The 27,009-nt window shown below is 37.1% G+C and overlaps 1 protein-coding gene across 2 annotated transcripts in view; it reads left to right on the forward strand.

The window, feature by feature from the left end:
• Window positions 1–27,009, forward strand: part of USP32 (ubiquitin specific peptidase 32) — a 209,019-nt gene that overhangs the window by 172,134 nt on the left and 9,876 nt on the right. Inside the window, exons 16-29 of one of the 2 annotated variants that reach the window (XM_081218969.1) lie at window positions 990–1,149; window positions 4,261–4,415; window positions 5,591–5,672; window positions 6,476–6,550; window positions 7,025–7,163; window positions 7,426–7,531; window positions 8,603–8,776; window positions 9,796–9,970; window positions 10,506–10,657; window positions 11,715–11,826; window positions 13,089–13,300; window positions 18,987–19,171; window positions 22,987–23,073; window positions 24,533–24,653. In XM_081218969.1, coding sequence (XP_081075095.1) covers window positions 990–1,149; window positions 4,261–4,415; window positions 5,591–5,672; window positions 6,476–6,550; window positions 7,025–7,163; window positions 7,426–7,531; window positions 8,603–8,776; window positions 9,796–9,970; window positions 10,506–10,657; window positions 11,715–11,826; window positions 13,089–13,300; window positions 18,987–19,171; window positions 22,987–23,073; window positions 24,533–24,653 — 1,935 coding nt within the window. The remainder of the gene's footprint in view (window positions 1–989; window positions 1,150–4,260; window positions 4,416–5,590; window positions 5,673–6,475; window positions 6,551–7,024; window positions 7,164–7,425; window positions 7,532–8,602; window positions 8,777–9,795; window positions 9,971–10,505; window positions 10,658–11,714; window positions 11,827–13,088; window positions 13,301–18,986; window positions 19,172–22,986; window positions 23,074–24,532; window positions 24,654–27,009) is intronic. The other variant, XM_081218970.1, reaches the window with a different exon arrangement.

Here is a 27,009-nt window from a genome sequence, read left to right on the forward strand (position 1 = left end):
CACAAAACACATAGATAGTACATTTTTACGTGGAAACATTTTTGTTCTCACTACAAATACAAGAAATAAAATTTTAAGCAAATTTATAATATTCTTTATATGTATTAAAGAAATGGGGTTTGTTTTTTAATTTTATTTATTATTTATTTTTGGTTGCATTGAGTCTTCGTTGCTGCGCACGGGCTTTCTCTGGTTGTGGCGAGCAGGGGTTACTCTTTGTTGCGGTGCATGGGCTTCTCATTGCGGTGGCTTCTCTTGTTGCGGAGCACGGGCTCTAGGTGCATGGGCTTCAGTAGTTGTGGCACGTGGGTTCAGTAGTTGTGGCTTGCAGGCTCAGTAGTTGTGGCACACGGGCTTAGTTGCTCCATGACATGTGGGATCTTCCTGGACCAGGGCTCGAACCTGTGTCCCCTACATTGGTAGGCAGGTTCTTAACCACTGCACCACCAGGGAAGCCCAGAAATGGGGTATCTTTAAATGATGTCCAGTGATAAGTTTTTGGGAAAGTAATACATTCATACATTTCCGGGAATATTCCTACATTTTAGGTGGCACTATGACTTATGTAGTTAATGACATGAATACTTTCGTACTTTTTTACTCACTCCATTCCTAAGAATTTGTCCTTTAAAATACCATCATTTATATGTATGAAATATGTAAAAGTGAAAAGAGTTAAGGTGTGAGAGTGCTAGAATTGTTAATAATATTTAAGATTTTTCCCCTTAATTTTGACGTTCCTTGCTTTTAAATGAAAGGGGAGAAAATACCCACCAGGAATCCTAATCCTGGAAAATGGATTTAGGTGCAGGAGGCTGAGGGTCTTTAAACCCATGTAATTTAAACCTGTGAATTTCTGTAATCTAACTGAAATATAGGCAGTGAACCTATTGAACATTTTAGTTTAAAAATAAATCTAAGAAATTAGGTAAAAAATGGCAAGTTTTGTTTCTTTTATAGTGATCACTTTATGTCTTTTAAAACAATAGGTAATCAAGAATAGCAAGACAGAAATCCCAGAGCTGGAATTATTTCCTCGCTATCTTCTCTTCCTGAGACAGCAGCCTGCCACTCGGACACAGCAGTCTAACATCTGGGTGAATATGGGTATGATGAGCCTGAGAACCTTTCCTCAGCATTTACCAAGAGGTAACTTAAGAATGCAGCAAGAATACCATGCATTTCCTTAAAAAAAGAAAAACCAATTTGCTCACAGTCTGGTGCCACTGTACTAATACACATTTTCATCTGTTTTCCTACAGAATCAGTAAATCACTTGTGGGGCTTAGATCTACGGTCATGCGCAAGAACTAGATGGGGTAGAGGCAGAATCTCAGCAGCAAACTGAGAAGTGTTGTTCCCTTTTTTGGCTTGTAAACATACAAAGATGATACGTAGAAGTAAATTTTATTTACTCTGTTTCTTTGAGAACAAGACATTGTAAATTATGTGCTTGACCTAAATTAGAGTCTGCCAGTCAATGACTGGTCTTTTCAACTCCACTCAAATTTCTAAGCAGTGATTTCTTTGGCAATATCATCTTTTTTTGTTTGTTTTTTGGGTTTTTTTTTAACAAAACATGATACATTTCTCATACTAGGTCCAAGGAGCCTTTATAACAGACAGTTAATACAAAGGAAAAGATACATTTTTGAAAATGAAATTGACACATTTTCTTTCAAAAACATCAAGCCTATCAAAATGACATATAAGTTCTCATTTTAATGTAATACATGCAAAAAGTTCCCTTTTGATTTCTCTATGCGGTTAAATTTTATTTTATTTTATTTTTCTAACATCTTTATTGGAGTATAATTGCTTTACAATGGTGTGTTAGTTTCTGCTTTCTAACAAAGTGAATCAACTGTACATATACATATCCCCATATCTCCTCCCTCTTGCGTCTCACTCGCACCGTCCCTATCCCACCCCTCTAGGTGGTCACAAAGCACCTGAGCTGATCTATGAGGTTAAATTTTATTGATGGGCTGGACTTGCTCAATGCTTCTGCCTTGCAAATATTTGAAATAGTTCTTCTTCAGCAAAAATAATGAGTTCATCCATTTACACAAAGTCCCAGACTGTGTTAACAATGCCAGAATGTTGTTATAATTAATATAACTTAATATGAAAGAACTACCTTTGAACCCAAACCAACCTTATAAAGTATCATCCCTCCTTTGAAATGTAATAGAGTAGTTTTATGTCTTCATTAAAGGTTGTATTCAGATTGGAGATTCTTACGCATAATGTTTGGTAAGAATTATAGCAAAGCAGTGGCCTCTGCCTAACCAAACTTTGTCTTGGAACACATTAAAATCAAGGAACAGTGAAATAAGAATCTCTGAAACACTCTTGATTTAATTTTCCATTGAATAATGATAGTATTTGCCTTGCTTCCATGGCACCCTTAGTACATACCTTTTTCAATTCTCTTTGAAAGATAACATGAGAGGCAAGATGTGTTGTTGCGCTTTTAGTAAGTATTCTTTGGAACTCTTGTGCTGATCCTAGATTTTTGCTGCTTCTGTAAATTCCACTAGATTTGTTGGTGCTATTCAAAAGCACGAAATTATGTATAATAAGTGGCTGCCTGCTTAATGAGCTATGCTACAGAAACTGTCTAGAATTCAAATACATTTCTTATGTGGCTTAAAGACAATAGAAATTGACTTGGACACTACACTTGCAAATGCTTCTGAATCCTAGAACTGGATAGTTATTATGCTCCAAATTTGTTCTTAATTTGAAATTTTATTTCTTACTAATTAGTTGTGAAATCAATCATTAATCATTTTGAAGTTTATAAAAATATGCTTTCTTGCTGTAATCTTATAACTAATCCTCTGATGTGTTTTTGGAGAAATTTGCTCTTTTGTTTTCTTCTAGGGATTATTCTTTGCTTGCTGATAGTAAATGATTTGCTTTGCTAGATGTTTAAAAATTGATCATAGTTGGGTTTGTTCTCCATAACGTAGTTTTCATCTTTCTCATTACTCAATTTATCACAGCTGTTTTCTAGGCTCTTTTTTTCCTTTTGGAATGACAGGTATACAAACCTTGCCACAGTTACAATGACTTAATTGTAGCCTTTTCAACAGACAAGAAGTCATTGTTAGATGATTTTTCAGCTTATTTTAGGTGAGTTAATTCTTGGAAGCTCTGAAAAAGTGGATGATGCCAGTACTTTTCTCCTCTGTTTAGTAGGTAAAGACTCAAAGCACATTTAATGGGAGGAAAAAAGCTAAGTCACCATTGAATGGATGGAAAACTACCTGGAGTGTGTAATTGTACCCTTCATGGATTATATTGATATGTTAAGTGTATTTTAGTTTTGGGTTGCTCAATAAACTATAACCTCCCCTAGGCAGAGATGACCATTTTAAGCTACAGCTTTTGTCTAGATTTTTGGCTGAATAGTTACCCAGGGTTTAGCAGATTGTTTTAGCAAACTGGTTTGGATTTCCATTATCTCTTGTCATTTTATCACCCTTTTCTTTTGAAGTATGTGGTTAGACTTGATATATTCTTCCTTCAGTCTTCACTCTTTCCTCTTATTGCCTCTTTTTGTTTCCACCTTGAGCCCTTCAAGAATTCAAGGTCATGTCTGCTTTTCTCTTTTCGGGTGGGCAGGCCATATGATTCCCCCCTTACTACCTTTCAATAGGGCAATTTTCTTGTCACGGGAAGTTTCTTGGCTTCACTTTAAAGCTTTGTTTGGCCAAGTGACATCTATGCCTACTTAGAATTCTAAGTACAAGTAACAATTCTTGTGTAATTGTACCAGTGTGCCAGGTAATTGGGCTACTTAATGAGAGTGATGTGATTAGTAACTCAAAGACAGTTTATTTTAAGAAAGTAGATCAGGTAAATCCAATTATCTATCTGTGGAATTCAAATCCAGCCCCATTTTATCTTCCCCATTCTTACACTGAGTTTTGATTTTGCTATTGAGTGTGACTTAGCTGAGGGCAGCCTAGATGTTTGCCAGTCTTCTTGGGATCCAGATACTGCCAATTATTTGGGCCTCTAATTTTGTTGTTCTTCCTTTCAAAGTTAAGGCTTACTCTAAGACACTTAATTCTCCTATCTTCATTTTAAAGCTTTCTCTTAAAGTGTCTTACTTTATAAAATTATTAAATCTGTAACTCTCATTTCTCATCATGTCCAAAAATAGTGTGGTCCCCGTTGCTGAGAGGGGTGCTTTTTTTTTTTTTTTAACATCTGCGTTTTTCCTTACTGTGACTACTGTGACCATAGGAAATGTACCTTCTCCGAATGCACCATTAAAGCGGGTCTTAGCCTATACAGGCTGTTTTAGTCGAATGCAGACCATCAAGGAAATTCATGAATATCTATCTCAGAGGCTGCGCATCAAAGAGGAAGATATGCGCCTGTGGCTATACAACAGTGAGGTAAGAGACATGTTGGAGTCAAGGAAAGTCCTAATTAAGTGTTAAATCCATGTTTCATAAGTATGGGTTATTTTTATCTACACTAATTGTTTTGAAAGCCATGTCTTGGAATCGCAGTGGAAACTTCAACTTTTAAATTACTGGATGCATACATGTAGATATTTGTCATCTGAAACCCATAATACCATCTTGTAAAGATTATTATTATAAAGTAACGGCAAATATCATTTTTTAACAAATAGTTTATTTTTTATTTGCCTTAAAGTAACTTATATACATGTTAAAAAAATTCAAACAATACAAAAGTATGTATTGAAAATTCTTCCTTTCCATCCTCTGACCCCTATCTTCCATTCTCCTCAGAGGCAGTGCTGTTAATTGCTTATATATTCTTCCTAACACATGCAATATATTTCCATTAATACTCTGAAATTGGATCATAAGTAGTTTTAACCAGTTCTTTATTCCCTAGTTCCTTCTTTCTTACATCCTCCTTTGGTCACCATCGAGAGGTGACCAATAGTATAATAAGTTAAGAGCAGAAGTCCTGGAGCCACACTGCCACGGATTAAATCTTGGCCCTCACACTTGTTAGTTGAATAACCGAGGGCAAGTCCCTTGACTCTCTGTCACAGTTTTCTCATGAGTAAATGGGGAAAATAATAGTATTTCCCTTAGGATAGTTGTAAGAATTAAATGAATTAATTTTCTGAGCACTTTAGACAGGGTGAGCATCAACAAAAATGTATAATTCTATTGCATGACATTTGGTTTTACATTTTCAGTTCCTAGTAAATAATCAAGTTCCATCTTGACCACAAGCACATTTACTGAATTTCATACTAGATACTAAAAAAAACTTCTTTTCTATAAGCTGTTCAGAAAATCTAAATCTCAGTGAATTTTGGTTTGATGTGTGATGAGTCTTTTCTGGTCTCCCCCAAATCCTATATAACTTTTTTAGAGACATTAAGTATGTGTTTACAAAGTATACATTGTCTTTCCCTCATTTTGCCACCAAAGTTAGAAGTATTTCTGAATAACTATAATATGCTAAATATCTGTCACAAGTTATATAACTACAAGGATGTTTTTAATTGTCATTCATTTTTATTTCCATATTTGTTTCAAGTTTAGTAATTAAATTAACAAAACATTTCCTCCTCCATATACAGAATTACCTCACTCTTCTGGATGATGAGGATCATAGATTGGAATATTTGAAAATCCAGGATGAGCAGCACTTGGTAATTGAAGGTACAAGATGGAAGCATGCATTTGTATTAGATTTTTAGGGGAAGAATTTAAAGATTTAATTACTCACTGATAATCCATTTTATAGTTTTTCCAACTGGTATTTGATCACTATATTCTATATAGTAAAGAAAACCCATTAAACCCTTATGTAATCCTACTATAATCTAATACTATTTATATTGCTTTAAGAGAAAAACATGTCTACATTCATTGGCTGGCAAGGGTGGAAACAGTGGGTAAAAACAGGTGAATTCAGTTATAAGTTTATAGCTCCTTAAAATTTTCAAGCTGCTTCTTTGTCAGGAGACTTTCTTGCAATAGTTAGTGGTGCAGGCTTTTCATTAGTCAACACTAGTCATTCACCAACATAAGCATAGATTTACACACTGGCATGCACACATCATTGAAAACTTAGTGTGTGTTTTCTCATCAAGATTCATGAAACATTCCTAGCTGCCTTTGTATTAAAATGAATAGATTATTCTGGCAGTTGTCACAATTTAAGAAAGCATTGTAATAGTTCCAATGTATTAAGTTTAAGAACTTTAATTCCTCCTATAGATGGTTGAGTATAATTTTACTTCAGGTATGTAACTTAGGGATTAGCTTACTAATTAATTCTAACCAATAAAGTCTCCAGTGTAAAGAATTGGAATGGTTTCAGAGGCAATTACTAAAATTAACTTGATTTTGTTTTTCAGTTTCTGATTTAGAAATAAGACCTTTTTTTTTAACAGAAGCAATAGAGTGGGTGTGATTTGAATAGATAAGGAATTAACACATTGCTGTCTCTGTTTTTCCAGTTCGCAACAAAGATATGAGTTGGCCTGAAGAAATGTCCTTTATAGCAAACAGTAGTAAAATAGATAGACACAAGGGTAAGTCTACAGTGTACTATTTTTAAACAATCTTAAAATTATTCTTTTATTTTTCCTTCTCTCAACTATTGAAGTGTTAACAACTTGTAGCTTTCTAGCTCAAAAGCGATTAGGCCCCCTGTTATTTTTCTTTTTCCTGAAGCATCAGATTTCTTTCTAACCATGCAATTAAATAATTTATATATTTTGAAAGACATAATTCTAGGAGATAATTGTTTGAACTCTAAAAAATGATCATAGCAATTAAAGAGAATCACTGCTGCTTCTAGATTACAGATGAGCATAGATTATCATGATTGCCGATGATGCTCCATTAAAAAGCCTCTACTTAGCATTGCAAGACCCAATAGAGAAATATTAGCTCCATTTAATTGATTAGAAGAGTTATAAAAATCATTGCATTGAATACAAATAACTGTTTGGTCGTGACATCTTGCTATAGCTAGGCTTCCATTCTCGTGTTGTTTGTTCCAGTTCCGACAGAAAAGGGGGCCACAGGTCTGAGTAACCTGGGAAACACATGCTTCATGAACTCAAGCATCCAGTGTGTTAGTAACACACAGCCACTGACACAGTATTTTATCTCAGGGAGACATCTTTATGAACTCAACAGGTAATCTTCCTTGAGTCATTGGCTCTTAACTTTTATAGCTTTGCTATGAAGGCAATATTACCTAAATCTCCTCTTTCTTCACCCTGGGGGAGGAAAGTCTTAATCTTATTTGCCCTATTAAGCGTGAAGTAAGGACCAAATGCTACTCTCTTATTTTGAAAAGATATTTTGATGTGAGGAAACAGACTCTAGGTATTTCTGTGTCCACATGATTGTGAATTATAAGAATCTTTGGCAACAAATTTTCCTCTCAAACTTCTAGGACAAATCCCATTGGTATGAAGGGGCATATGGCTAAATGCTATGGGGATTTAGTACAGGAACTTTGGAGTGGAACTCAGAAGAATGTTGCCCCATTAAAGCTTCGGGTAAGCATGTTAAAATAATATAAAGGTATTTAAGTCCTAAGCAGTTATGTAAGTAATTATTTTTCTCTACATGTTTTTTATATTTAGCTTTTTAGTTTTAGTATAATGTTTTTGGGTCCTTCACAAGGCATAAACTGGATGTCAGATACTTTTACTTCTTCACATATATGCAAAATACTACTGTAGACATAGTGGGTAGAAAAAGATCAAAAGTATAGTCTAAATTTGGGATGTCATTCATTTTACTAATTTATCAGGTATCTTACTTGTATATACAGTAAACCTTTCTTTCTTAATCCTTCACTATTAGCAGTATTCTAACTGCAAGGTAGACCTGAGTCTAATTAATGATACTCAGTACATTTTTAACATTTCTAAGATAATTAGTTCTATCTGTAGAATTTTAAAAAGTAGCAGAAAGAAAGAATGTAATTAATGGATACAAATTTGACATTAATATCATATGCAGTGAATTCTAGTTGATGTTAGGATTACCAGCCACTGTAATAATTATGTATTAACTCATTTAATCTTCTAAATGGCCCTACAGTATAAAGCAACATTATTATCCCCATTTTATGGCTCAGGAAACTAAGACTCATCGCAGTCAAATAGCTTGTCCAAGGTTGCAAGCTAGTTACTAAGTCCTCACAGTTGAACATGAGGCTATTCTGCCTCTAATAATAAAAGTTAGGATACGACAAGACCAGAAAAGCTAACCGTAAAAGAAAACATTATAAAAGGGAATCTTCCAGTGTGAGCAAATGCTATTTTAATATTTCCATCTTGTATCTTAAATAGCTATGTACCTAAAGAACTGTTTGCTTATATGATGCTAAACCAGGACATAGGATTGGCCATAATGCTTTTTTGGGGCTGGGGGAGGGAGCATCATTTGAGATTAAGATTAGAAAGATTCCATGATTATCCAAAATATATTTGCTGAAATAGAGACAGACTAAATACTATACTATTTATCTTCATCTAGTGCCTCTGATAGAATTATGGGCATGTTCATTCTAAACTTTATGAGATAGCAAATAATGAGTTTGATTCCTCTTATATTTATAGTGGACCATAGCAAAATATGCTCCCAGGTTTAATGGGTTCCAGCAACAAGACTCCCAAGAACTTCTGGCTTTTCTCTTGGATGGTCTTCATGAAGATCTCAACCGAGTCCATGAGAAGCCATATGTGGAACTAAAGGACAGTGATGGCCGACCAGACTGGGAAGTAGCTGCAGAGGTTTGTCAGTTTTGAGTTTCTAATGTAAGCAATAGATAAAATATTCTGACCACAAATACATGTTACGCAACTTAATGCTAACTAAACTATTCTGTGGTCAGAATTTTACTGCGAAAATGAAGGAATTTATATTTCTCTGCTTATTTCTTGTGCAGTGATCCTAAAACAAAGCATCTTTAATGAAAATAGAAAAATATTTCCTCTTCAATGTAAATTTGGGGGAGAGGATGTAGGAATTATTATTCAGTAGGAATTTAGGAGTCCCCATAATTGCTAAAGTAATGTGTACAGTGACCAATAGGCATATTTTATCTGCTTTTTAATGGACAAAGAACTCATCATTGTTACCTGGTAAGAAGAAAGAAAAAAATAGGGTTTTCCATCTAAATTTAATATGTTATAGATTGAGCAGAAAGAATCACATTCCATTCTGGACCACCAGGGAAGTCCCGATGGTGGTATTTTTTTTTTTTTTTTTTTTGCGGTATGTGGGCCTCCCACTGCTGCGGCCTCTCCCGTTGCGGAGCACAGGCTCCGGACGCACAGGCCCAGCGGCCATGGCTCACGGGCCCAGCCGCTCCGCGGCACGTGGGATCTTCCCAGACCGGGGCACGAACCCGCCTCCCCGGCATCGGCAGGCGGACTCTCAACCACTGCGCCACCAGGGAAGCCCCCGATGGTGGTATTTTTAAAGAAGGGAAATATGTAAGCCCAAAGCTGCCTATACGGAGTGATCTGGCTATGTCACTACAGTCTAGATTTACCCCAGTGACTGCTGCTGCTACACCTAACAGCTCTTCTGTGTTACCACTGTGGCCAGAATTCTTGAAGTATTTTATGTATTTCTCTACTATCTCAGTAGGCAATATATTTTAAATTATATATCTGACTTGTAACTTTGTAGGCACAAAGCTTTTATTTTTTAAGGATTATATTCTTGACATTTAGATCTAATATATTTAACCATTTTCTTTGAATTTGGGGAGATAAAAAATTTCTCTAATCATTTTTCTTGCTAGGCCTGGGACAACCATCTGAGGAGAAATAGATCAATAGTTGTGGATTTGTTCCATGGGCAGCTAAGGTCCCAAGTCAAATGCAAGACATGTGGGCATATAAGTGTCCGATTTGACCCTTTCAATTTTTTGTCTTTGCCACTACCAATGGACAGTTATATGCACTTAGAAATAACAGGTGGGTCGCAAAGTTATGAAAAATTATTTAATTCTATTGTCTTTTACCTTATTCAAGCAGCCTGAATTTGTAAGTATAGTCATTTGTGTGTAATGCGTTCTCATAAAGATTGATAGTCAGCATGTTATAATTTTTTTTTTAATTTTATTGGTGTTAGTTGGTTTACAGTGTTGTGAGCATGTTACAAATTAACAATCTAATTTCAGGCATGATTTGAGGTTTGAAAGACTTGGAACATGGGTCCATTTTTGTGCCCATTGAGTCTTCTGTCAGTTTCAAATGTGCCAGGAACTCTCTTTAAAATCTTGCAAAGCCACTCACACTTCTGTATCAGATGAATATTCAAAAAATAATGATTTTACTTAAGATTATCTTTAAGCACCATCTGTTGTAGTGTTTACATATAAAATTAAAATTCTAGACTGAAATGTTTGCTATTTCCAAGTCTCTCTCACACACACACACAGACACACACAGTGTAAAGCTTTCATTGAAACCTGAATTTTACTGGTAAAAAATCTTTCCTCTTTACTAGTTATTACGTTGGATGGTACTACCCCTGTACGATATGGACTAAGACTGAATATGGATGAAAAGTACACAGGTTTAAAAAAACAGCTGAGCGATCTCTGTGGACTTAAATCAGAACAAATCCTTCTTGCAGAAGTACATGGTTCCAACATAAAGGTGATATTAACTGTTCTTTTTAGGAAACTCTTGATTCCATCCTTCAAAGATCACAGTTTTCTCAATTAATTATTGTGTCAAATGACCAAGGGAGATAATAAAACACAACAAAAACTGGAAAAAAATTTGTCAAGTTTTTCGTTCTAGAAGAAACTTAAAAGAGTTGTCTACCAGAATAAAAGAGTAATAACGATGGTGGTATTTTTATTATTATTATTTTTTTTGGCCACACTGCATGGCATGCGGGATCTTAGTTCCCCTACAAGGGATTGAACCCATGTCCCCTGCAGTGGAAGCACAGAGTCTTAACCACTGGACCACCAGGGAAGTCCCAATGGTGGTATTTTTAAAGAAGGGAAATATGTAAGCCCAAAGCTACCTATATGGAGTGATCTAGCTGTGTCACTATAGTCTAGATTTACCCCCAGTGACTGCTGCTGCTACACCTAACAGCTCTTCTGTATTACCACTATTGCTAGAATTCTTAAAGTATTTTATGTATGTGTGAATGTGTTCTTTTAGTACTTATTTATGAATATATATATACCTGGCCTTTCAACACACTGAGAAATTAAAGAGTAAAGACAAAGTGACACAAATCACTTCTTCTTGCATACCAGCTGGAGAAACTAGAAATTTAATAAATATATTGCCTACCCTAAATTGAGCTCCTACCACTGGTATTATTTATATTCATCTTCGGGGTTTCTGAACAAACTCCCACCTCTTTGACATTTTTTTTCATATGTAATGCGGAGGTGAGATCTCTCTGGGGATTTTGGGTTTAGATTCTTGAAATGACGGACAAAACTTAAGAAGTCAATTATACACATCATACTGCCCTCCTATGAAAGGGGATAATGGTTTTGTCAGGAAGGTTAGTTTTCACTTAGTTTATCAAGCTTTCATTTATAGTTATTTTAGAAAAATTATTCAGACATCTTATTTGTTTTACTGATAAAAGGGTCTAAGACATTTGCTTCAGATATATCAGAGAGATGATTCTCCATTTTATCTGAAACTTCTCCCCCTTCTCATCTCGCCTCTTTTTCTATAGAATTTCCCTCAGGACAACCAGAAAGTACGACTCTCAGTGAGTGGATTTTTGTGTGCATTTGAAATTCCCATCCCTGGATCTCCAATTTCAGCTTCTAGTCCAGTACAGACAGGTAAGATAGAACTAGAGCTGCTGCCCATGATTTTAGCTTTGAATAACAGTCTAAGGGTTGTCCTCCTTTTTAGGCTTTTGTTTAGGCTAAAAAATATTAGAGCAAAAGAATTTGGGGGCCTGAAGGAAACCTTGGTGATCATTTATCTCAAATGCTCATTTTATAGGTGAGGAACCTAAAATTCAGAGAACCTAAGTTAGATAGGTAGTTATTAGCTAAATCTACCACTGGAATTCAGATCTCCTTTAACTCTTTTGTCTAATATTAACATGGTAACAGATGGTATGAGAGAAATGTACTATCAGAAAACAAAATAATAAATTTGACTAAAAAGGAATCTGTTTATCTAATATTGCCTGTGATTTAATATGGTCATCCAGTGAGTCTTTTTGGCCATTAGTGGGGTTTGTCTCCTCTTTATACTGTTGGCAGTTAGATTCATTCCCCAACTATAACATGCTTCAGAGAGAATGAGGCTCCTCTCATTGGCAGTCAGTAGATAGTACTGATGGTTGGGTTGGTGGATGATTTAACATTGCTTTTTGGTTATCATCACTGTCCAATAGAACTCTCTGCAATGAGGAAAACTTTCTGTAATCTTTGCCATCCAATACAGTTATCTACTAGTCACATGGACTGTTTAGCACTTGAAATGTGGCTAGTCAAAGGGAGGAAATGCACTTTTAATTTTAATTTAAAAAGCAGCGACTTTCATCAGTTGTAACAAATGTTTCACTCTGGTGGGGCAGGTTGCTACTGGGGGAGGCTGTGCTGGGTGGGGGCAGTCAGCAGGTGGGAAATCTCTACCTTGCTCTTTATTTTACTGAGTCTAAAACTGCCCTAAAAAATAGTCTTTTTTAAAAATCAAACAATTTTTTAAAAACCCATCATCTGGCTTGGGACTACCATCTTAGAACATTTCTAGAAGAATGGAGAAAATGAATTTTTAGAGGAGAGGAAAAAGAAAAGCAGTAGAACTGTTTTCGTGCCACAGCACGGTGCTAATAAAGATTGTAGGAAAAATTCTACTTACTCTTTCTATCAGTTACTCATGCTTTGTCATTTAGTCAGAAGTGTGAGTTATTAAGGTAAAATCTGAAGTTAAAATCTTCCAATTAATCTAGAATTATCATTTGACTTATTCCTCCCTGTCCTCTGTTAAAAGAGACTGTCAGTGGTCTGAGTCCCAGCGATATTTGAGAAAAGAGCAAAGATAAAGGTACCACAGACTTGTGATGCTATACTTATCTTTGAATTTGTAGATTTCTCCTCTTCCCCATCTACAAATGGAATGTTCACCCTAACCACCAATGGGGACCTGCCTCGATCAATATTCATCCCCAATGGAATGCCAAACACTGTTGTGCCATGTGGAACTGAGAAAAACTTCACAAATGGAATGGTGAATGGTCATATGCCATCTCTTCCTGACAGTTCCTTTACAGGCTACATCATTGCAGTCCACCGAAAAATGGTTAGTTTAATGTTAGGCAAGTTACTGCTGGTCTTGCCAGTGTTATTTATGAAACAGCCATTTTCTGTCTTTGCAACATCTTCAGTGTGTACACTTTCAGTGTGTTATGTTCTAAGTGATTGCAGCCAGGATTTAATATCACACATGACGGCCTACGTATGAAATGACATTCCTCACTCATGTATCAAGCAGCAACAGGAGAGCTGGTGCATCTGAATATAGTACTACTGTCTTTAAAAAGTTTGTGGCTCCTATATGTTCATGTAGCCATGTACATCTTCTCCGCCATATAAGTGTAGATGCCTTTGGAGAAGGTTTTGTTTGTTTTGGAGGGAGAAACAAGAAGATTCTTGGGCAAGACAAGTTGTTTCCTAGGATTGCTGTAACAAATTACCACAAACTTGATGGCTTAAAACAACAGAAATTAATTCTTTCACAGTTCTGAAGGCCAGAAGTCTGAAATCAAGGCATCAGCAGGGTTGTGCCCCTTCCATAGGTTTTAGGAGAGAATCCCTCTTGCCCCTTCCAACTTGTACAGGAATTCCTTAGCTTGTGGCTGTAAAACTCCAATCTCTGCATCTGTCTTGGCCTTCTTCTCCTTCTTCCTCTGCCTTTCACTGATAAGAACAATTGTCATAGGATTTAGGGGCCATCCCAATAATCCAGGATGATATCTCAATTTAACTACATATGCAAAAACCCTTTTGCCATATAGGGTCACATTCGTAAGTTCTTGGAGTTAGGATGTGGACATATCTTTTTGGGGACCACCAAAATTCGCTACAGAAATCATTTATCATAAAATTATCATTTATTCAAAAAACTAAGTACCAAGAAAAAAATTAAATACCTGGAAATAAACTTTACAAAAAATATACAAGGTATCTGGATAGAAAACAATAAAATATTATTGCTAGAGATTAAAGAAGACTCAGGTGTTTGAAGGAACGGACCGTGTTCATGGATTAGAAGACTCAGTATTTCAAAGATATCCGTTCTCCACAAACAAATCTACAGATTCAATGCACAATCCCAGTAAAAATGCATACTCTGTATGTGTATGCTTGTGTGTGTATAACTTGATAAGCTGACTCTAATATACGGAAGCACAAAGCACTAAAGTAACCAAGACAGTCTTGAAGAAGAACAAAACATGAAGAATTGAGCTACCCGATATCATGATTTTTTTTTTTTTTTTTTTTTGGCGGTATGCGGGCCTCTCACTGTCGTGGCCTTTCCCGCTGCGGAGCACAGGCTCCGGACGCACAGGCCCAGCAGCCATGGCTCACGAGCCCAGCCGCTCCGTGGCACGTGCGATCCTCCCGGGCCGGGGCACGAACCCACGTCCCCTGCATCGGCAGGCGGACTCTCAACCATTGCGCCACCAGCGAAGCCCACCAGATATCATGATTTTATAAAACAATGACACTTGAGACATTGTGATATTGGTGTGAGAAAAGGCAAATAGACCAATGGAATAAAATAGAGAGCCCAGAAACAGGTTCACATACGTATGAACACTTGATTTATAACAAAGATGACATTACAGAGCAGTGGAAAACAGTTTTCTTGGTAAATGGTGCTGGGATAATTGAATAGCCATATGAAACTTGACACACCTACCTCTCACCACATAAAAATCAGTTCCAGGTGGACTGCAGAATTAAATATGAAGGCAAAACAGAAAAGCAGGCCCTAGAAGATAATAAACGTGAATATATTCATGACCTTGGTTTAGAGAAAAAGACTTCTTGAATAGGACACAGAAAGCACTAACCATGAAAGAAAAGATTGATAAATTGTACATCATTAAAATTATGAACTTCAGTTTCATCAAAAGACATCACTAAGAAAGTGAAAGGCAAGCCTAGGAGTAGAAGATGTTTGTAACTCATATAACCAACAAAAAGGCTCAATCCAGAAAATATAAAGGACTCCTATAGTCACTATGAAAAAACAATTCAATAAAAAAATGGCTAATACTTAAATAGGCACATCACAGAAAGGATATCTAAATAGCCAATAATCATATGAAAAAGTGATCAGCCACACTGCTAATTAGGGAAATGCAAATTAAAATCACATTACGAAGACTTCCCTGGTGGCGCAGTGGTTAAGAATCCGCCTGCCAATGCAGGGGACACGGGTTCGAGCCCTGGTCCGGGAAGATCCCACATGCCATGGAGCAACTAAGCCCGTGTGCCACAACTACCTAGCCTGAGCTCTAGAACCCACGCACCACAACTGCTGTGCCCACGTGCCACAACTACTGAAGCCCACGGCCTAGAGCCCTTGCTCCACAACAAGAGAAGCCACCGCAATGAGAAGCCCGCGCACCACAATGAAGAGTAGCCTGCACTCTCCGCAACTAGAGAAGACCACGTGCAGCAACGAAAACCCAAGGCAGCCAAAAATAAATAATTTTTTTTAAAAACCCACATTACAATATCACTGCACACCCACCAGAATAGCTATCATTATTAAACAGGTTGACAGTGTTGGTAAGAAGAATTGAGCAACAGGAACTCTCATACACTGCTGATGAGAGCGTACATTAATACAGCTACTTGTAAAAATAGTTTTCTAATTAAAGATAAGTAGTTCCACTATTCCATTTTGTGTTTTTATGAAAACACAAAATAAAACCACTAAATGTCCATTAGTAGTAGAAAGGATAAGGAAGTTGAGACATGGTCATATAATAGAACATTATACAGCAATGAAAATGAATGAATTTTTGGTTATACCCAACATAAATGAATCTCATAAACATAATGTGGGAAAGAAGCCAGACACAAAAGAAATACCAATAATATGATTCTATTTATAAATAAAAACTTTAAAGACAGGGAAAATGAAATTTACTGTTTATGCGTTGGGTGTAAAATGATAAAGAAAAGCAAAGAATTGATTACCATAAAATTGAGAAAAACTGTTACTGTTAGGAGGAAGGAAGACTTTGTGATTGGGAGGAAGCAAGAGGAAGGCTTTGGAGTGCTGGCTGAATTGTTTCTTGACCTGACTGGTGATTACACAACTATTTGCTTTGTGATAATTCTTTGAAATGTATATTTTCCCTCCTTTGAATCAGTAACTCCCGAGTTAAAGTGATTTTCTGACTATGTGAACGATGTTCTGTGGGACATATTCTAAACAGGATTGTATGAGTGGACATCCTAGAGAATTAAGGGATATATTTCTGTCTTGGAATTTTGTTTAAGCACAGCTCCAACAGGTCCCATCAGCTAAAATAATTGGGGTGATTCATTCATTTCCCCATGTCTTTTTTTTTTTTTTTTTTTTTTGCAGTATGCGGGCCTCTCACTGCTGTGGCCTCTCCCGTTGCGGAGCACAGGCTCCGGACGCGCAGGCCCAGCGGCCATGGCCCATGGGGCCAGCCGCTCCGCGGCACGTGGGATCTTCCCAGACCGGGGCACGAACCCGTGTCCCCTGCATCGGCAGGCGGACTCTCAACCACTGCGCCACCAGGGAAGCCCCCCCATGTCTTTTTTTTTTTTAACGGAGCATTATCAGATCATATATTAAGAACACTGATGTATTTTTAATCTTTCTTAGAAAACAGCTCTCTTCAGTTATCATGTATATGTTACATAAAGTGCTTGTAAGTGCTAAAGCATTATATATAGGTTTTTGTAATTATTGGACCATAAAGCCATATTGTCAGCTCTAAATTTTCACCTTTTAACCAGTTCTCTGTTTCCAGTTTCCTTCATGATCTAGCAGCTTCTTTGGGGAATGCCTAAAATTGATTTTACAATCTGTCCCAAGTCAACTCCCCTTTCCCATTATTCATGTGAAAGGCAACACCGTTCTTCCATGCTAAAGGCTAAAGGCTAGAAGTGTTCTTAGATTTTTTTCCCTCTTTTCTTCTAAAACCCTATATTCAGTATATCATTGTGCCTTTTAATTTCTTCTTTCAAAATACTACTTGAATTTACCATTTTTCGTCATTTTCATTGCCACCTTCTTCTTTCAGACCCTTTGATCTCATGGTTGACTTACTTTGAAAGTATTTTTCTTCGACTCCCTTCTACAAGATAGAAAAAGAAGGGGAATAAGGCAAGGTAACATAGGCAAGAATATTCAGAGACTAAAGGGAGAAATAGTGTTGTGTTGACAGAACAACTAAAGGGAAGTCAGTTTCAAAAAAAAATTAAGAAAGATGTGGTTACATAGGCCAGAGACATCAAAAAGAATGAAAACTGAGAAGTTGGGCTGTGTAACCAAGTAAATAAATAGGGCAAGAACTTAGCACAGTTATAGGTCAAGTGAGTTTTTTCAGATTAGAGAAAAAGTCGTTAGGAGAGGACACAAGGAAAATTCCTGGTGCAGTAAAGCTGGGAGCATTATTATCCCATGAGGAACGGAGCAGGTATGGGCCACAGGGCCCTGGGAGCAGTTACCTTCAAGAGGATGAAAACTGTGTGGGTTTAGAAGAGAAATACAGGGACTTCCCTGGTGACACAGTGGTTAAGAATCTGCCTGACAAGGCAGGGGACACGGGTTCGAGCCCTGGACCAGGAAGACCCCACATACCGCAGAGTAATTAAGCCCGTGCACCACAACTACTGAGCCCACGTGCCACACCTACTGAAGCCCACGCACCTAGAGCCCATGCTCTGCAACAAGAGAAGCCACCACGATGAGAAGCCTGCACACCGCAATGAAGAGTAGCCCCCACTCGCTGCAACTAGAGAAAGCCCGCGCGGCAACGAAGACCCAACGCAGCCAAAAATAAATTAATTAATTAAAAGAAAAAAAAAAGAAGAGAAATACACTGAGAAGAGTAAAAGAAATAGTTGCTTAAATGACCTCATTTATTTAGTAAAATAAGTCATCTACCAGGAGTTGGAGTGGAAGAAAAGTAGAAGTTTTAGGAGAGAAAAACTCATCTCAGTTTTTTGATTTTTAAAAAATAGTTCTGAACTCTGTCCACATTTCTGTGGGTCTTATAATAATATAACTACCAACACATGAAATGGGGTCTTAAAATCATGTATTTAGCTAATCTTAAGTGAATAACGGAAAAATAAAATACTTGAGGGTCTGAAATAAGAGAGTCTTTTCACTTAGAAACTAGTGGGTTTATAAGTTGTTGGCTTAGCTTCTCTACTATATAAAGACCAGACTTAAAGAATTAAATGTCCAAGTGCTCATCAGCTTTTTTGAGTAGTCCTGCAACTCCCAGCAGCCTTTCTGTTATGCTGAACTTTTGTTTTAAGCCATCATTTCCAGGCTAATTCTGTGCAGTATCTCCATGATAAGAAATGATTAAAATCTCCTTTAACATACTCAAAGCAAACGTTTTAAAAGTTTACGTTACTTTTATTCTATCATGTAATTAAGAATATGATTTTTAATTTTTTTACATATGATTCAGTGTGTGTGAGAAATATTTATGCAGTTTGAAAATAGTAAATGCTGAAAACCCAAGTTTGATAGAGAGCAACTCTGAAATTGGCAATACCTCAACCTTTCAGTGATTCCACTTTGAATAACCATTCTCTTCATATTAGTAAAAGATGGTCCTATAAATAAAGAGAAGTGTGATAGCGACTGAGTTGAAAATGGTAGTGATGCCTGTTTTTGGCAGTCTTAGAAGAATGAGAGGGAGGAATCAGAGGCCTATCTTCTCCGTTCTTTCTTCTCTTGTTTGTACATACAGATGAGGACAGAACTGTATTTCCTGTCATCTCAGAAGAATCGCCCCAGCCTTTTCGGAATGCCTCTGATTGTTCCGTGTACTGTGCATACCCGGAAGAAAGACCTGTATGACGCAGTTTGGATTCAAGTATCTCGATTAGCCAGCCCACTCCCACCTCAGGAAGCTAGTAATCATGCACAAGATTGGTGAGTTTCAGGGCATCTTCCTAGATCTTTGGTTTCCAAATGTAGAAGATGAATTTATGTGAATTCTGTGTGATTTATAGGACCCATTCCATGTCAGGTTAAGCACTCCTTGAAGAACCATCCAGAGAACATACAGTTCAACCATTTGGTTTGGTCTTTTGAGTAGGAGAGACTGTACACCTTCCTTTCATCACCTAGACAATCCAGTGTCTAATAATCGTTGTATTCTCCGATCTCTTACCTAAATCTTTTCAGCTAGTATTTTATATGCTTCAGGTAATATCCTTGGCTTCTGTTACTACAGAAGTAGAGGGTATGAATTCACCAGGAAATTTGCATCATCTCAACCCTCTGAAATTCTGAATGGGAGCAGTATCTATACGTGCATATCTATACATGAACTCTGAAAAAGTCTCATGCCATAACAATGATTCAGTTGGTTTATCTCCCTACCATGTCATTTTAACATGGAGTAATTTCATAAGTCTTGGTAAAGAAAATAAGCATCTTCTGTTTTTTTTTCCATTCCTTTTACCACTGTCCTATTGGATTAATAAATGTATTTACTTCTAATAATCTTTGGGATTGTGTTGCCTTTTATATCTCATTTGAATTGAAGATCATTTTCTTATTATCATGGTGCAAGTGGGAGTTCTGCTTCTGTGTTAACTGAGTAAAGAAATTATTTTTGCTGATAGGTTATTTGTTATGGTATGAGGTTCTTTTGATAATTAGGATAAGGCTTAAGGTAAATAAATTTTAAAGGAAAAGTACAAATAATAGATAAGTGATTTAATTGATGAATGTTGTGTTTAGTAAAAATGACAATAGGGCAAGATTAAATTTGAAGTGAAAATTTAATCTAATTAAAAGGCTTCTAGATGAGGACTTTTCCCAGGGCTTGCTAATGAAGCAGATATGGAGTATGAGGGGAGGAGGAATCCAAGCTAGATTTTCAGCCTGAACAATTGTCTGTGAATGCTGGTACCATTTAATGAAATGAGGAAGACTGGAGAAGGAGTAGGTTTTGGCAAGCAATGACAGGAATCAAGCTAAATTCAAGATCTGTGTTATATTTTCAAGTGGGAAATAGACTTAAGGTTTTTCCAGGAGGTATAAATATAGGTGTCATCAACAAATAGTTGGTATTTAAAACCCTGAGACCAGTTGATATTATTTAGATAGTAAGAGAGATGATGCCTAAGATCTAATTCCTGATGCATTCCAGCATTTAGAGGCTGAATAATGGAGGGAGAGACAGCAAAGGAGATTCAGAAGGAACAGCCAGTGAAGTAAGAAGAAAGCCAGGAGTGAGTAGTGTCCCAGAAGTTAAGTGAAGATAGTGTTTAAGGGAGGACTGATCAGATTAAGAGAAGGACTGGGAATTGACCACTGGCTTTGATAAAATGGCAGCCTTTGGTGACCTTGCAAAAGCTGTTTTAGTGGAGTAGTGTAGATGAAGACACAGAGGTTAGAGTAGGTTAAAGAGAAGATGGTCCTACAGACATTAAAAGAATAATAAGAGCTTATCTTTTAGAGATAACACAGTGAAATATTTATGGATGAAAATGATAAAATGCCTCTGATTTTCTTCAAAAGTTATCTAGTGGGTCACAGTAGCCAAGAGGTGGAAACAACCCAGAAGTCCATCAACAGATGAATGGATAAACAAAATGTGGTATATACGTACAGTGGAATATTATTCAGCCATAAATAGGGATGGAGTTCTGATACATACTACAACATGGATGAGCCTTGAAGACATTACACTCAGTGAAATAAGCTAGACACAAAAGGACAAATATTTGTATGATTCCACTTTTATGAGGTGTATCTCGAATAGGCAAGTTTATAGACAGAAAGTAGATTAGAGGTTAATAAGGTCTGGGGGGAGGGGAATTTATTATTGCTTAATGGGTAGAGTTTGTGTCTGAGAAGATAAAAAGGTTCTGGAGCTGGGTGGTAGTGATAATTGCACAACACTGTGAATGTACCTGATGCCTCTGAGTTGTACACTTAAAATGTTAAATGGTAAATTTTATGTATATTGTACCACATTTTTAAAAAATGGAATAAAAGAATCTAGTGGGGCTAGGTAAGGGTATAGATGAAATAAGAGTGGCCAAGAGTTGATGATTAATTGTAGTTGGGTGCTGTTCATTGTACAGTTCTCTACTTTTCTGAGTGTTTATGTCAATAAATTTGAAAATTTAGATTAAATGGACAAATTCCTGGAATTGAGGATCCATGCAGAAGATGATTAGTTTGAGGGACAGTGGATAAGGAGGAAAGTGAGAATTTGAGGGCAGTGATTGGAGGTTTATGTTGGGTCAAAGAATTGTTAGAGTAGTGATACTTGAATAAGTGATCCAAGAAGATAGGAGATGTTTGTTGCAAAGTAGGATGTTTGGAATTGAGATTTTTGGAGATGGTAAAGTCCTTATCATGGCTTCATTACCTTCAGCAGCCATGTAATAGCCACTATCAATTGACAAGATCTAGAATATGACCATTGGAGAGGGTAGATCAATATAGAATGGAGATTATTGTTGTAAGAGAGAAGGCCGAGGAGTTGTTAGATAAGTCACATTGAAGTCACCAAGAGTAATGATGGAAGTGACAGAGAGAAAAAGAGTGAACTGCATTCTAAAATCTTTAGTGAATAAAGAAGAAATGTCCCCACCAAGGAGGAATAGCAAGCAGGTGGTATAATTCAGTAGCAGATGCTACATAGAAACCAGAATTTTACCAGAAGTGGTAAAGAGGAGTAAGGAGGAGACCCATATCACCTTCAGGTTCTGGGGTGTATGAGAAGAAAGCTAGCACTTAAGAGGTGAACTGGAAGCGAAGTCCTCAGGAAAGCCAGGTTTCCGTTAGAGCAAAAAAGTAAAGAAACTTTTTAGAAGAGAGGTGCTGCACAGTTCTCTGCCAGAGTGCCACCTGTTTGTTTTGTCCCTTTATCTTTCTTTGGATTCCTCACTTACCATTGACCTGGTTTTCATTGACATGATACTGGGCAGCATGGGCTATCAATAGTCATTCAATCAACAAGTTATGCAGAAAGCTGGGAACTGCTGTGACAGGCATGATACTCACTGTTGCCCTTACAGTGAGTCCTTATCATGGCTTTATTACCTTCAGCAGCCATGCAGTAGCCACTACAAATTCCCAAATGATCCATAAAGTATATTGCTCTTATGTTACAGTCCTTTTATTGCTTCTTATTGGCGCAAGGATGAATAAATTTTTTTAAACTTGGAGAACTCACAAGGCTATCTTGCAGTTAAGACATTACCCTAAAAATGTTAAGTAGTTTTTAGCTTTAGATAGTTAAGGCAAGGAAAGGGGGTATCTGTCATGTACCACATCAGGGATTCTGATTAAAGAAGCTTCTAAATATATAGTTAGTCAACTCCTCTAATACCATTATGACCTTTCAGCTTTCTGTGGTGTGTCAATGTTCTTGTCATGGAAGAGGTCTGGTTTAATGTGAATTAGATCTCTTGATAGAATTAGGGCTGAAGGATAATTAGCATTTGATTTCATGATTAGCTTATTTTATGAAATTTGCGTGGACCACATGGACTCTCTCAGAGACATCTGGCAGTCTGCTGTGTCTCCCCCTCTGTAAGCAGGGAGCCCTGAGTGTGGTTGTACAGGGCTGCAGTTAATGGGTTAGGATAACCAGCACTGAGCTGCCAATGTGAACATACTGTTCTGACAGATGCCCCTTTCTAGGGTTAGTTCAAGAGAAGATGAAAGAGACCTCAACTAAGAAATGTTTCTTATACTCTTTGGTTTATGTTCTGTTTCAGTGATGACAGTATGGGTTATCAGTATCCATTCACTCTACGAGTTGTGCAGAAAGATGGGAACTCCTGTGCTTGGTGCCCATGGTATAGGTAAAGTGACCTTCTGCAAAAGAAAAATTTTAGAATTGCAGCTTCAGATATTATACCCTTTTCATAAGGTTTCCAGTTTTTAGAAGTAATAATAAATAATGAAAAGCTTGAAATAAACTTAGGAATTCTTCATTCATCTCTTCCCTGTGAGGTCTATAGCTAAGTTTTGCTCTTGAGATTTAGCTGGTTTTGTAAACTCTACAATCCTCATCAAATTCATAGTTTATGACTAACATTTATCATTCTATACCTTCTGTTCCTTAGCTGTAAATCAGTTTAGCAATTCTGAGCCCAGTAAGACATAGTCTATTTACTAGACCTTGCTGGAAGTCTATTTTTGGTTTTTAGAAGAGTTATGGAGATTGATTGGCCATTACTGTCCCAGCTTGGAAAATGCCTGAGTACTGAAGTCAGCCTTCAGAGAACTGTAATAGCTTTAGCAAACTGAGTCTGTATAGGCCTTGGAACCATGGCCTTTGTCATGGTTCCCTCCCCCCTGCCATAAATTTTTATATGTATTTATTTAATGTGCCATTTTACAAACAAGGAAATAGGCATGGTTATGCCAGATAAATTGTCCTACCTCCAAGCATTTAATAACTAAATTTAGAATTTCTTGAGGGTGTATGGTCTCAGATAGCCAATTCCCATATCATTTATTTGCCATAAAGTCCATATATTCATGTGGATTTACAAATGGTTATCAAGTACCTTGAAAAACCAAAGATTTGAGAAGTGATAATCAGGATTCCCTGAAATAATAATAATTGCTAGCATATATTCATGCATTTATCAGTCTGAAGTTAGAAGCCCATGACAAATTGGGATGCCCAAGAAGGAAAGTAGAGAAGTAGAAAGGGGAACTTCCCTGGTGGCATAGTGGTTAGGAGTCCACCTGCCAATGCAGGGTACATGGGTTCGAGCCCTGGTCCAGGAAGATCCCACATGCTGCACAGCAGCTAAGCCCGTGCGCCACAACTACTGAGTCTGCGCACTCTAGAGCCTACGAGCCACAACTACTGAGCCCATGTGCCACAACTACTGAAGCCCATGCTCCTAGAACCCATGCTCCACAACAAGAGACGCCACTGCAGTGAGAAGCCCATGCACTGCAGTGAAGAGTAGCCCCCCCGCTCAACGCAATTAGAGAAAGCCCGCAGGCAGCAACAAAGACCCAACGCAGCCATAAATAAATAAATAAACAAATTTATTTTTAAAAAAGAAGTAGAAAGGGAAAGTTTTGGGGGTTTTTTGGTTTTTTTGTGTTGTTTGGTCACACCCCACAGCTTGCAGGATCTTAGTTCCCCTACCAGGGATTCAACCCAGGCCGTGGCAGTGAAAGCGACAAGTCCTAACCACTGGACCTCCAGGGAATTCCCGGGGAGAATATTTCTGATAAAGAAAATTTGGATTCCTTCATAATTACTCTTTCCTCAGTAGATCTTTTTTCCCCCTTTAGATTTTGCAGGGGCTGTAAAATTGATTGTGGGGAAGACAGAGCTTTCATTGGAAATGCCTATATTGCTGTGGATTGGGACCCCACGGCCCTTCACCTCCGCTATCAAACATCACAGGAAAGGGTAAGTACTCAAAGCCATCGTAAGATGGTGGTTTTCCTATGTACAATTTTTCCCAGCTTAACTGTATCATGGCATTTCTATTTTCAGACAGTTTAAAAACAGCTAGAAAAACATCCATTGGCATTCTCTGTGGCACTTTTCCCACTTGTAGAGTTAATTGTATTGGAGCATTGAATTTCAAAAATATTAATAATAAGTAAATCTTGAAACAAAACTTTGGGCGTAATTAAGAAGTTATATTCTCTGGCCATGACACATCAAGCATGCCAGTCTCTCTGCCTGTTTATTAATTATTATTGAAGATGCAGCATTTGGTAACCACTATTACTTAGCTCAAGTGCATTCCAGGGCTATAGCTGCTACCTTTAATGGGCATAGTGATCAGAAAATTAGAGAAAGAACTGAATGTTTCAAGACTGGGCACCTAAGAGTACATCTCCATGCCTGTTCTTCACACTTAGCATTCCTCTACTGCCACTCTGGCTGGAACAGTTTTTAAATTTTGAAAATGTAACTTCCAAAAGAATACTACCTCCATATCTAAAAATGCTTGCCAAATATTGTTTGAAGGGTAGATTGACTAGATAGCTTGTGCATAGAGATATGAAGAATCTGGTGGGAATGTAAAAGCAACAGAATCAAAAGAGTTGTTTTAGTCACAGGAAGAGTAGTAGTGGCTTTTGCATTTATATGATTCTTGATGGAAATTTCCTTCACTGTTTTTTAAGGCATTCCCTTTAGATAAGTTAGTAACGAGAATTAACTTTTCTGTCTTTTTTTTTTTTTTTTTTTTAAGTATAGTTGACTTACAATGTTGTGTTTCTGGTGTACAGCAAAGTGATTCTGTTATACATACATATATATTCTTTTTTATATTCTTTTACATTATGGTTTATTACAGGTTACTGATTATAGTTCCCTGTGCTATATGATAGGATCTTGTTGTTTATCCATTCGCATATATAATGCACGTATAATAGTTCTCATCTGCTAATCCCAAACTCCCAATCCAACCCTCCCCCACCCCCTTGGCAATCACAAGTCTGTTCTCTATGGACTTTTCTGTCTTTTTGTGCTATTGAGTAGTGGGGGAACTCCCAGTTCCAGACCAAATTCCCTATTTGGATCCCTAAATATGCCCCCACACACCCTAAGGCTCTCACTAGCCAAGGATGAGTACTATTTGTGGATACTTGGCCAAATGAAAGATCATTGGGCTAAAGGAAGCTGAAGAGAAGTAGATGTTTTGGCAGATTATGCTCACTGTAGCAAGGTAATTCAATAACCTCAACCATGGTTACTTTGAAGAGGGAAAATTTTAGCAATTGAAAGAAAGATTCTTAAATCTTCATCAGCACAGAATCCAACAGGACATTACTCCTGTCAAAGATGAAAAATTATTTGGCTGTAAATCTCTTTCCCTTTTTAACAAACCCAGTGTGCAATCTGAAAAACTCTGGAGGACATCCTGTTTTATAGGAAGAGGGACCTACGTGACCTGTTAAATCTCATCCCACTTCCATTTTCAGTGATGCTCTTAAGATACCATGGAAACCAAGCTGCTATTGAGATACCCTTCCTTGCTGGGGAATGGGGCCACATGACTAATTTCTTCCTACATGTGGTTTCTGCATGTGCTTGGAGAGTCACGTAGACAAAGGAGATTCAAAATTGAGATTGTTGCCTGTATGTTTTATGGTTTTTATTCCAGTAATTCCCCTTTTAAGAATTTATCCTAGGGTAATACTCTGTGATTTGCTGACAAATTTCATCATAGCATTTGTTAGAATAGGAAAAATTAGAAGCAACTTGTATTTGTCCCACACTAGAGGCGTGTGGTATAGAAATTGGATAAAATATTATGCAGCCATTGAAAATGCTGACTACCAGGAGTTTTTCCTGACATACATAGAGAGATGCTTATGATGTCTTGTAAAGTTTTTTGTAAAGCAAGATATAAAATTGAAAAAAAAGATATAAAATTGCATACACTGAAAAATCTCTTCATATAAGAAAAAGGGCAGAAGAAAATCTGCCAATATTTTGACAGTTTGCCTTTATATTAAGAGTATAAAAGGTTTCCTGCCTTTTTACATTTTTCACTGCTTTCCAGAATTTCTACATGAATGTTTTATTTGGTAAGGAGGGAAAAATATAGGCAATTGTGCTTATTCTTTTTACTTTTCCCCTGTTTGGACCTCATATTCCTTAATAAAAAATTAAACTAGATAACTTCTCAGATCTCCCTCTTTTTCTAATAGTCTTACAATGTATGAAAGCTTATTATTTCATTCCTTTATGTTTTGGGCTAAGGATGAGCTTTCAAGCAACTTAGTTTAAAAAAAAAAAAAGGAGG

This window comes from Mesoplodon bidens (assembly GCF_964165515.1).
Source record: "Mesoplodon bidens genome assembly, chromosome: 19".
Lineage (NCBI taxonomy): Eukaryota > Metazoa > Chordata > Mammalia > Artiodactyla > Ziphiidae > Mesoplodon > Mesoplodon bidens.